This window comes from Callorhinchus milii, unplaced genomic scaffold (genome assembly GCF_018977255.1).
Source record: "Callorhinchus milii isolate IMCB2004 unplaced genomic scaffold, IMCB_Cmil_1.0 Scaffold6, whole genome shotgun sequence".
Lineage (NCBI taxonomy): Eukaryota > Metazoa > Chordata > Chondrichthyes > Chimaeriformes > Callorhinchidae > Callorhinchus > Callorhinchus milii.
The window spans coordinates 24382652-24395217 of NW_024704747.1; the positions used below are offsets into that span (position 1 = coordinate 24382652).

General features: G+C 39.0%; 1 protein-coding gene across 1 annotated transcript in view; it reads right to left on the reverse strand.

Moving 5' to 3' along the window:
* itprid2 (ITPR interacting domain containing 2) overlaps nt 1–12566 on the reverse strand; it is a 65473-nt gene that overhangs the window by 11120 nt on the left and 41787 nt on the right. Inside the window, 5 exon segments of the mRNA XM_007890103.2 lie at nt 6493–6589; nt 9224–9912; nt 10221–10429; nt 10741–10839; nt 10933–10975. Of these exon segments, the coding sequence (XP_007888294.2) occupies nt 6493–6589; nt 9224–9912; nt 10221–10429; nt 10741–10839; nt 10933–10975 (1137 nt within the window).

A 12566-nucleotide genomic window follows, 5' to 3' on the forward strand; every position in this document is an offset into this window, starting at 1 on the left:
CACTCCAAACACACTTAACCAACGGCTCTTGCGTCAATGGATACGCAATTGTGAATAGGAATCAGCAATTCCTATTCACAATTAAAAACTGGTGAGTGGCAAGTACTCAGTTAAATTAGAGTGATTTGGTTAACCTTTATCCTTTGTTGAAAAAGAATGCAAATACACCATGCGCTCCCTTGAGCTTGATCCTGCAAGAATCTGCCTGTGCTGCCCACACTAAATTTGTCTCCAAAAAAATACACAATCACTACATTTATAGTGTCTCCTGCTAAGTATACTTTAACAGTGATACTTAACAGGAGACGCGATAAATGTAATATAGCGAATTGATACGGCGCTGTATCAAATGCAAGGATTGCTTTTGTTTTAACTTGAAATAATATTCATTTATTTGAATGTTCTTGTAACATTATCTCGTCTTCAGTGGAACTGAATATATATTAAAAAAAAGACCACATAGTGATTTGCTCTCAGAGGGAATAGAGTTTACAACGTCTGAATGGTTTATGAGCCACTAAATAAGTCTCCTGTTTTTCCAGCTGTGATAAGACACTTTTCAAGGATAATAAGAAACAGGATAATGTGTTCAAATCTACATACTGAGGGTTGGGTCTTCTAAGTCGTTGTGGATTCAACAACTTAAATTATTATATTCAAAAAAGATTGAAAATCTGTTATTCTGAATACACTGGACCCTTGCCACTGCCCCCACAGGAAACAGTATATTTTTATATGTCTGTCCTGTGAAAGTCTTCAAGGCTAAATGACTCAGTTTTGGAGTTCTACCAATAATTTATTTCTGGAACGGGAGCACATGTGCTCGTCCTTTACACGTGTCTAAGTGTTACAGGACTACAGTTTTTACAGTATTGAGATTCATTACAATCCCTAACAAATACTAGAAAATGGTAAACCTACTTTTTTTTTAAATGTCCCTTTTAAAAATGCTTGCATCAAAAAATAAAATGACTTTGTGTATATTTGATCTAAAACGTAATCTGAAACTTTAGTAAAATTAAATGAACAGATTGTATTAGCATACAAGATCCTTATTGAACAGTTCAAAGAAAAATCAAGGATGGCGAGATCTGTTGTCTTCTAATAAATAAAAGCAGGATTTTCTCTGTTATTTGACCTCAGCTCCAAACGATAATTAAATGCAGTTTTGTATTTCCATCTGTTGGTGGCAGCATCAGCAAGGCTAAAGCAGTGTAAGAAAAGACCAGATATGTTATTAACCTTTGCCATTTTACTTACATTTAAGATGCATAAAATCAGGTTACCCCACAACCAGAATACTGCAAAGGTTGACATTTCGGTAAACATTTCTTTGTGTTAATTATCCATTGCTTTCTCACTAACGTTAAATTGCCCTAACAAGAGTGCTGATGTTTGAACGTGATGCTACAGTATTTGTGGAAGGTAAGCACAATGAATAATTAGATCATGAAAAGAAAGACGCACAGGGTACAGAGATCTAGCTTGTGCTGAACCCAGACTAACCCAAAACAGAACTCTAAAGCTGGGAAGATTGAGAGATTATAACTTGGGGAACTAGGTTGCATATCGGGCCAAAAATAAACTGATTCAACAGGAAGTAGACAAAAAGGGAGCTCAGTACCAAAGTTCGTCATGTAGACATAATTTGCATGTAGTATTTTACATTTTAATATATCAATATTGCTTACGTAAATCCCGAAGCTTTAAAACAATCTTCACACAATGACAGCAATGTGTATGAATATGGCTTGAATTGCCCTGGGACATTGCCTTGGATGTCGTATACTTAAATGCTGGAAGAAACGACCCAAACTATCTGAGCTGATGCTATCAGGTTATATAGGACAACTTGTAACAAAGAACCTTCAGGCTCATCAAATTATTTCCAGGCTACAGGGGGCAGAAAACGTGCTGGTAATTATCAGCAGATTATTCTTGATGCACCTTCAAATTCAAACGACGACAACAACAACAAATTACATTTGTGTAGTGCCTTTCACGTCAGGAGGACGTCCCAAGGCGTTGAAAAGCATGACAAAAAACATGACTACCTTTGCATAAGACCTTTCCACCTTTGCACTGGAAGTGTTCCTGGCACAAATGGGAGCAAAACCCACATCTACGTGCGGTGACTGCAATGGAATCTTTATTTCTCAGTCTTGCTCAATGATTTTCTCCTGGTCCAAGGTTGGGAATGTCTCTGCCTCTTCTCATAAACGCAAGTTAGATACAGGGTACATCTTCTCCTATAATGCTCTGAAGATATACCGGGGCCCGAGCCTCAGAAGGATATCTCAACTGTAGGCCTATGCAGTTCCCATTAATCAAACAAGCTAAGCTCGTGGTTTATACAGAATATTGCAGATTTAATGCCAAATTGTGGGTAGTTTTACATTCAATAGAAACTCAAACTACCTCCATTTATTTCACTTAAGTTTCCATTCGCAGAGTGGAGGAATTCTATCCCATTGCTTCTCATCTGGATGCCTTGGAGGCGAAAGAGCAAATGTTTATATCTCCTTCATTCACCCCTCCAACAGTAAAAAAAATGAAGCAAGACTGGGGACCGATTTCAAGGCAATGAATTAAATCCATGGGCTCACATTACCATTATAAAACGCTCCAGTTTTGCTCTTTTAATTTATTCCATTTACATGCTTCAGGTTTCAGCTCTGCATTAGCTCAAGAATCTAATTTCAATCTAATTTTAACAATTATCCGATCTAACTTGAATGATAAAGGGTAAATTCAGCAATGAAATGACAGTAAAAGGTGTTCCTGACATTTCCTCCTCCTACTCACTCTCAAGACCGAAAACTCTGTTCGCATTTGGCTGCTGCGTTTCACCCACAAAACGCACGGTTACTACACTTTACTGTATGTTCTGTGAAGCGCTTTAAGAGATCTGGAAGACGTGATCAAGTGCTGTATCAAATGTAATTGTATTGTATGTATTGTTATTATATTATTAAAACAGAAGCCTTGTTTATTAACAACTTAAGTTCGTGCCAGTTTTAATTCTGTATCGAAGTTCATTGCACAGGAGTCGTATTCATGTCATTCTGAGAGACGGATACAGAAACATGCTTGCGTGTTACAGCCAAGAGAGCGAGAGATCTTCTCAAGACCTAACAGGGCAGCCAAGATGAAGGTTAGCATGTACATTGTGGCAGTGGCAAATGGTCCAAAACATGAGCTTCAATGACAGGAAATACTAACATTGGTAATAATGCCCTAAATATTTATTTCACACGGATGATTCTTTAGCTCAGACAAAGTGGAGTCAAGCAGACACATTACGACTGAAAGTTTCAAAGCAGCGCTGAGGATCCTGAATTTGACTCTGCCTCATAAGGTGGCAAATCCTAAAACTTCCTCCGTCATAGCAAGTCTGAGCAGGAATTTGTTTTAATGCACATCTGCCTCAAATGCCTTCACCGGGAGCTTACGAGAGCTCCGTGCGTGCCTAACAGTCTGCCAAAGAACTTTTTAAAACTTTCTAGCTGGTATCGTGCTGATTTATTCAAGAAAATATTGTTACAAAAAAATCATTTTACCCCTCCCTCCCTCCTTCCCTTACGGCACAGACTCACAATGGGACATCACACTCAGTGGCCCTACCCAAGTAGTCATTCTTTACATCTGAACCTGGACAGACAATGCCAACAGGCTACTCGAACAGGCCCAAACCCTTCACAATAGACTAAGCCTGACCCCAGATAAAGATCTTTGTGCGCTTTACAAATATTTTTACGACTGCACTCATTGTTGGAGATTAGAATCCCGGACGCAGCTTTTGGGAGGGGTACCCTGAATGAACAGAACCTCTTAAGAGCTCCTTCTTGTGGGCTGTTTAGTCAGTTAATACACTGAGGTATGTAGAGTCATCCGACCCATGGAAAGTCTGAGTGTTCCTGGATTAAATCTAATTGGAGATTTGCATTATGCTGTCAACTCTATAGCAATGCAAATGTCTCGACTTTCAGCCTAGAATCGCAAATATGCAACTCCTTCCTGATCATTTGTTCTAAGGGCTTTAAAACCAGTAGCATTTATAACATATGTACAATATAAAATATACAGTCAATTGACTTTAGAGTATGTTCTGTGAAGCGCTTTGAGACGTATCGAAGACGTGATAAGGCGCTATATCAAATGCAAGGATTATTATTAGTATTTGGTACAGAGTGAGTGGTACAGTTGTTACACAATGGGGATGAAACCGTGATATTCACAATCTTGTATTGCTACTTTTCATTGAGAATTGTGAAGCGTTTTGCTCACTGCTTTTTTAAAAAAAAACACTTCAGCATTCAGTTGTAACGCATCAACTTAGTGATCAATTTTTTCTTGCTGATATTAATTTAGCCGGGCTTTTAATCATTAGTCCTGAAAACAGTTGGATGCCGCTTAGAAGTAAACCATCAGTGTGAATGGGCAAAGTTGTAGAATTTCCTGGACGCATCATTCATTCTCCAAAATGTTCCAGAATGAAAATCACAGCCTTAAAAACTTTTTCTTCCCAAGTCAAAGCACATGGGTTTAATCCAGAACAAGGAAGACAGTTTCTTCTGTACTCATATAACAATCAGGATGTTATACAAAGCACCATCAAATTCATGGGCAGCCAAAGCTTTAGACTTGGTTCTGAAAACCTGAACCTTGTTGAATGACAATGAACTATTCCATACAGTTCTACATTTTTTAAACTCTCTGTAAAGGGGTGTGGGATGGAGTGGGGTTGGTGGGGGGGGAGGGGGGGGGTGGGGGAAATGTTGCGTGCAGAGATCAAGATGGCTTACTCAGATTAGGTCACTATTGGGTTAAGGCAAACTGAAGTTTGACGTCACTCTTCAGATTAACTGTGAATTGTTCAAGCTTGTTAAATGCAATAATCTCTCTCGCGTCAGGCCAAGAGGGCAATTAAGAGAGTTAATACAATTCCATTTTTCCTGGTACATTTAAAACCTTCCGATGAAATAAGAGTTCAACAAAAACTTATTTACCTAGCTTGTTGCTCTGTAAATTGAAACGTTTAAAATGAAAAAAAAGCGATCCATCAAATTGAACTCGGACACGGTTAAGTACGGAATGCTATTTTAGGCTTAGATCACAATTATCCCTTAAGCAAGAGGTAATAAATTAGAACCATAGAAACATGCACTTGCAAGTGACTTTGCTCTAAAAGCCAGCCCTGGCAAATCATTCCATATCCTATCATCAAAATTGGATTATGCTGCGTACATCAAAATTGTTTAATCCAAATAAAACCCAATTACACAGATACCGTACATAGGTACCTACAATTCAGCAACCATCTCAGACCCAGTACCTGTATCAAAGCCTGCACATCATGCTCTACTAAGCACTGTATCAGAGCACTGTACTGACTGCTGAGGCTTGACAGCCAGGTAATGTTTTGACATGAGCAAAGAGGTGGCAGCTCTTTCATCATCGACATTAAAATGACAAGGGTTCAGGGCAATCTCAGAACTTTTTAAAAACATTATTTTCTAAGTTCTTTTTCTCTTAATACCAGTTGCCCTTGTAATACACCTGGTGCCAAACTGCTTCCCTTGAAGTGGTTTCCCACTGTTTACTCCAGTTCACACCCAGTAAACCATAGAGATCAGAGATCACACTGTACTAGTGCGAGAAAAAAGAAAGAGTCAGACATGACTGCAGTAAAACTGGCTTTTCAAGTAAATAACTTTTGGTAACTTTTACAGATATCTAATAAAACCCACAAACGGAGTAAACTATTACTTTACAGTCATTAGTAGTTCCATTGTGTGAAAAGGAGCCACAAGACATGCTCATGTAAATATTTCTTATTGAGCAAAGGTAGAGGATTATAAAATCCAAGTGTTGAATACACTTTGAAATGCATTCATTTCAGAAGCCCCCACCAAAAACATGTGTAAGGTGGGATTTACATTAGAAGGGTAAACATTCACAAGATTTGAATGTAGCTGCCAAGTTTACACCATGTGCTCATCCTGTCTGCAGTCATAGACTTTATCACAGCTTTGGAAGAATCCTCCAAGTCTAATGTCAAAGCCAAAGACCCATTTAAAACTTAACAAAATGATGGTTTGTTCATTTTATTACACCGAACACCTGGAAAGAACGGTGTCAGGTTTTACGTGTTTTATGTACACACTTAAACCCTGCCTGGCCAGACCAATGGATTTGTTTTTGTAAAAAGTAACAGCAAATATCGTTACCGGCATTATAATTGTCTGAATTCTGGGAGCAGAAGATAGCGAATAAGTCAAAGTCATAAATCGGAGTCAAAATCGATATCCCTGTTAAACCAAGCAAGCATGATGAGGCTACCCAGTGCAAGAGCAGAAATGAGCCGGTGGGAATTAACATGCACCCGGGTCCTGGGAAACTTTTAAATATATGTTTTGGTCCAGCTAGGTCCCAATTCCAGCTGCCCAGAGTTTGGTAAGCCGGAGATTTACTGTATAATATTTTACTTACTTTTATTGGTTCCTGAAACCACAAGCACTGAATCGGATGGGCCAGGATTGCTTGTTGTGTTTACAGTATTTAACCCTTCTCCTTCATTGCTTTGAACCTATTTGAAAAGATAAAACATGCTTAACTTACGGCACAAATGGTTTGCGCTTCGAAACATGAGTATTCAGTGTTACAAAGTCAAAGAAAACAACCGTTTTATTATAATAGAGGACAGATGTTGATCTCAACTGGTCTCTGTATCATTGGTACATTCCAGTTACCCATTTATTGCTTTTCTAATTGAGGAATCTTAATCCAAATCTAAAACATATATTTAGATTCCACCAGAAAAAAATAAAATGCACATGGACCACGACTCCACAACTCACACTCAGCAATTTAAGTATTCATCACTATTTCAAATATAATTTTAAGCTATCATTAAAGCACTGACAATGTACTGAAGCAGATTCTTTCAATAAAATGTGGTAGAGAACAGGGGCAAAACATGTTGGGAAGCACATTCTGTTCTGAATTTGGATCCACGCAAAAGCATCACAGGAATTTTACAGGCAAATGATCTGCCAAATTTAAACTTGTAATTTTATGGTCAATTTTCAGTGAATATAGGCCATGAATCTCTCCTAGGAATTGGTGAATATTAATTGTTTTTTTGCAATCTAAATTTTATTTATAACACAGTTAAAAATCAATGCCCACCTTTATATTTCATATTCTTAATATTTCCACTTTCATGTTTCATCTGTCCAATGACATTAATAATATTTTTTGATATAGCATCTTTCACATCGGGAGGACATCAAAGGTTTAACAGTGGAAATTGAATACATCAGATATCGTTACTATAAAGAAGAAGGTAAAGCGGGGCCTCTTTAGAGCTGAACTTGTTCCAAGATGACATGTTTGGCGATGGAATGTCAAAATCGAGTCAGCCCTCTGTAGTGGTTTCGGTAGTCCAGTTCCTGTGCCACTCCTGAGTCTGGTTCTCCCTCTCAACTCTTGTTAACCTAATGGGTAGGGTGGTCCTAGCTGGACAAACAGCAGGATAGCTTGCCAGCAGACAGCGCTAATAATGGCAAGCTATGTGGTTTTAGCTGGTTAGACTTCAGCAATACCCCACTGCACACTCTGGGGTCCCTGTCCCTTGGCTCTCGCCAACCTGCACCTAATACTTTCCAGAATTAGGTAACTAGAATGCAATGTGCAATCTCTCTGTGGAGTGAGGAGATTGAGCATTGGATTCCAACAATTTATCTCTGGAATTTTCATGTGCAGGTGGGATGCATGGAATTCTCAGTCTGTTTTGGGTACTCTTAAGCATGGTGATGGGTTTCTGCGTGTGTCAGACACCCGGCTGAACCTCCCCCAAAAAATCTCTCAGAGAAGATCGAGCAGAGGAACGGGTATCATGGAATTCTAGATCACGTTAAGGTCTCTAAGCTCCATGGAAGCAAATTTTGTAATTGTAAATAGACTGGGATTCCTAGCTCCTTCCAGAGAAGATACTGAGTGTCATCTGCTGTAGATTGCAATTTGGACAAAACACTAGGCCACACAAGTTCCTAATTTAGCACTGCATTTGACAAAAATCTTTACACGTTCAGTTGTTAAATCTATTTCCTTCTTCTAGCCATGGACCACAACACTGATGAGTTGAATTAAACAACAAACTTGCTCTCTATGTTCAACTTGTAACATCAGCAAAGGGAGTCGATCATAATAAAAAAAAGGAGGGAAGCAACCAATTTGGGAATAAATCAAGTGTAAATTAAAAGTTTTAATTTTAATCCAAGGTAACATTTTTTTAAAAAAGTAAAGATGCAACAACCTGCAGCAGAGATTACCACCCAGTCCTAAAATACACAAATGCCTCCCATTATCCTACTAAAATCACAAAACGTGTTTACCAAAGTAGGGGTAGCCTGTATTCATAGGCTTAAGAACCAATTGCGACAGAGGCTACACATTACTCAAAGGAATGACATGGTGCCATTTGCATTCAGAGTTGTACTGACAGCTCTAACAGGTTACTCCCATTCAGTTGGCCAGCAATCAAAGTGCTATTGGTCGCCAGTCAAAAGAAAGTCGTAGAACAATAAAAAGACCAATAAATGGGAGTTGCTTTAGTACTCCTTGACCACCCCCACCCTCCCCTAACAGGAAAAGTATAGTCCCACTGCATCTATTTTATTAGCCCACATCAGCTCTTCATCTTTCTTACAAAATATATTCAGTCAATTCATTTTACGGTTTTCTGACGTCTCAAAGACGTGATACGGCGTTCTATCAAACGCAAGAATTATTATTATTATCCAATTCCCCCTTATTTTTACAAGAGCAAAATTTGCAGGACTATGGGTTAAAGAGGGGGATGGTGGGATTAGTTGCATAGCTCTTTCAAAGAGGCACAGCACAGGCACGATGGGCCGAATGGCCTCCTCCTGTGCTGTAAGATTCTATGATTCCAAGATTGATTCAGATGAAGAAGGCCCTTCAGGTGATCGGATTTCATCCTTCCACAATACCCACCCCACTGTCCTATCAGCTGTGCACCAAGCTGTGCCCAAATATCTAAATGAGGGAATTGACTGGGGAAGAATCCAAAAAGGAGAATAATACGTACAATTCCAAGGGCTGCGGGGTTATAGTGCAGTATTTTAACAGAATGTTGAACGAAAGCTTTGATAAAAATAGATATAGGATTATTTAAAACTGCAGAACAGCAACTTGCCTCTTCTAACTCAAACGAGAATTCCTTCTGCTGTTCCATCAGGTTTTTGACCATCGGATGCTGAATCAGCACAGCTGGCCCTTTTTCAGGGGTCGAACAATGCGGTTCTGTGGAGACAATCTCCACACTTTCACGTGTCTGTTCCACGTCCGTAGATGTACTTGAGTTTTTATCAATACAGGAACCGTCCGAGACGCCAAGCTGTCGTTCACCTAAAGGAGAGTCACTCTGCATGGATTTATCACCGACAGAAACTGAGTCTTTCAAAGGCTTGTCGTTGGCACCCAATATTTCTTCACTTACTGGTTTCAGTAAAGGATCCGCTGTGATACGCCACTTATGATTTCTTCCTTCTTTCTTCAGTTTGATTTCACCTTTCCTCTCATCGTTCTCGGTACTGATATTGTTAGTTTCGGGATCCTCCGATGTTTTTTCATTGCCTGTTCCCGACGGAGTCTCTTGATTGTTTGATTCTATTGATTTTATCTGCTGAGCTCCATGTAAACTGAGTTTCGATACAGTCTTCTTTAATTTATTGGCTGCACTATTTCGAACGATAGGAACCGGATTTCCAGGTGGTATTTCACACATACCCCCAATTTGTTGCAGAGGATTACCGGAAACATGAGAGTACAAAGAGGAGAACACATTTGCCACAGTGGTGAGAACCTTAATCTGCCGAAACCGACCTGTAAATTTAAAGAAACAGTTTGCTATCCATTAGGGTAATGTATAGGTTGGGTTCTGTTGCAAGGCAGTGATACACTGACACCGGTTCAGAAGTTGTTATAAAGCATAATTGTCTCTATTTACTTCACATAGGACTTTTAAAGCCATCAGCAATGGAAAATCTATCAAACCGAGTCAATTCGAACCCTGGTCTCTCACTCCTTTTTTTTGATAATAAAAGGAAAATACAACTAAATCCAAGAATAGTTCAACATCACGTCGTGAAATTGACCTGATTTTGTTCATACATAAGAAGATAAAGCCTTACTTGTAAGAGCAAAATTCGGATTGTCCAATTCCAAACGTTGCATTTGAGTATCTAAAAAGAGTTTGAAATCGATTCCTCTCGCAAATGATGTTGCGCTGAAAAATCGGGGTGGAATTTTAGAAGCGAGGTCAGGTTCATCAGTTCCAAATCCCAGATTATACAGCACTTCTTCAGGGTCCTCTTCATAAAGGTCTAATAACTCTGAAACACTGAAATATTAACAACAATGAGTCCAAACATTGGAAAACTGGAAGCGGCAGAAGTATTGTTTAAACACAAAATTTCGTGAAGACTGTTGCAATGGCAAACTCAAATTCTAGTGCAAACATATTACTCGTACAACAAACGTACCACGTTTAAATCAACACTGTTGCTCCTTGAAACAAAGACAGTTACTGATGTCCAAAATTTATATTTTAATCTCCAAAGAGGAATGCAAGTATAAAGTTAGTGAAATAAATTACTAGCCATAAAATTCTCAGTTAGTAAGATAAAGGCTAATTCATTTGACATCGCTTACCTTGACACAGTTGTGCTGCTTTTGCCTGAGCCAGTAGAGTTCATACTCCTTCCCATTTCACAAAACTGCCTGCGCTTTTCTTTGGCCGATGTCCCATAACTGGAGAACATACGTGATTGGTTACAAGTATTTGTGGAAGATATATCAGAAATTGAATGCGAGAAAAACAACTTTAAAAAAAGAGATACTAACTTTGCTGCCTCCGCTGAATCGCCGTTGGAATGAAGGTAATTAGCTGTGGGCAGAAAGTACAAGACACAAATTATATGGTTTCTAAAAAAAAATAACCTTGCATATAAAAATGTAACTAGCAAATATACCTGTGACTAATCAAACTACCTAAGCAATGTTAATCAATGACAGCAGTACAATGGACCTCTGCATAGATAAATATCCACAAATACGGAAGTTCGTGTCTACACAATTCACATATTATTATACTTCCAACTTCAACTCCACCTTAACATTTGAACTGCGATGTTTAGCATTGTGTTCAGTTTTCCAGGTTTTATCACATTCTGTTGACATTTTGAAAATCCTGGCAACGCACCACAAAGTAAAGACAACCTTTGCGAGGGCAAAGTTGATCATACAGATTGTCTAAATTTCAAAGTAAACAAGAAAGCCATAGTTTATAAAGAAACTGACATAGTTTCCTTTATGTGGAATTATGCTCACCAAATTCACTTCTGCAGGTTTCACAACAATAAAAAAATATTTCCCTGTTCACCTCCAAAAAGTCCCTTCAGCACTTTCATAACTTGCAACCTTCACCCGTTTTCACCACATATTTTACCCAAGTCAGCAGATACTTCCTTCTTGTATCATAAAAATAATAATCCTTACATGTGATATAGTTCCTTATCATACTAAGCTAGGATAATACTAAGTTAGTGAAATGATACTAAGCTAGGAAAAACAGTAAATAGTGAGGAAGATAATAGCAGACTGCAAGAGGACATAGACAGACTGATAAAATGGGCAGACATGTGGCAGATGAAGTTTAATGTGGAGAAATGCGAAGTGATGCAATTTGGGAGGAAGAATGAGGAGAGACAATATAAGCTGATGGTGGAATCTTAAAGGGGGCGAAGGAACAGAGAGACCTGGGGGTTCATATAAGGAAATCTTTGAAGATGGCAGGACAGGTTGATAAAGCTGTTAAAAAAAGTATACAGAATACTAGGCTTTATAAATAGGGGCATAGAATGCAAATGTCAGGAAGTTATGATGAACCCTTATAAAACACTGGTTAGGCCTCAGCTGGAGACTGGGTTCAGTTCTGGGCACCACACTTTAGGAAGGAGGTCAAGGCATTTGAGAGGGTGCAAAAGAGATTTACCAGGATGGTACCAGGAATAAGGGACTTCAGTTATCAGGAGAGGCTGGAGAAGCTGGGATTATTCTCCTTGGAGCAGAGAAGGTTAAGAGGAGACTCAATAGAGGTTTTCAAAATTATGAGGGGATTCAACAGGGTGAACAAGGAGAAACTATTTCCACTGGCGGGTGGGTCGGTAACCCGAGGACACGGATTTAAATTAGTTGGTAAAAGAAACGGAGGGGAGGTGAGGAGAAATCCTTTCACACAGCAAGTTGTTCTGATCTGGAATGCATTGCCTGAAAGGGTGGTGGAAGCCGATTCAATGACAACGTTTAAGAGAAGTAGATAATTATTTTGGGAGGACAAGGGAGAGCACGGGGGGCTGGGGAGTGGGATTGATTTGGGTAGCCCTTTTCAAAGAGCCGGAAAAGACATGATGGGCCGAATAACCTCCTTCAATGCTGTATAATTCTATGATCACATGGTTGAGACGTCTCAAAGCGCT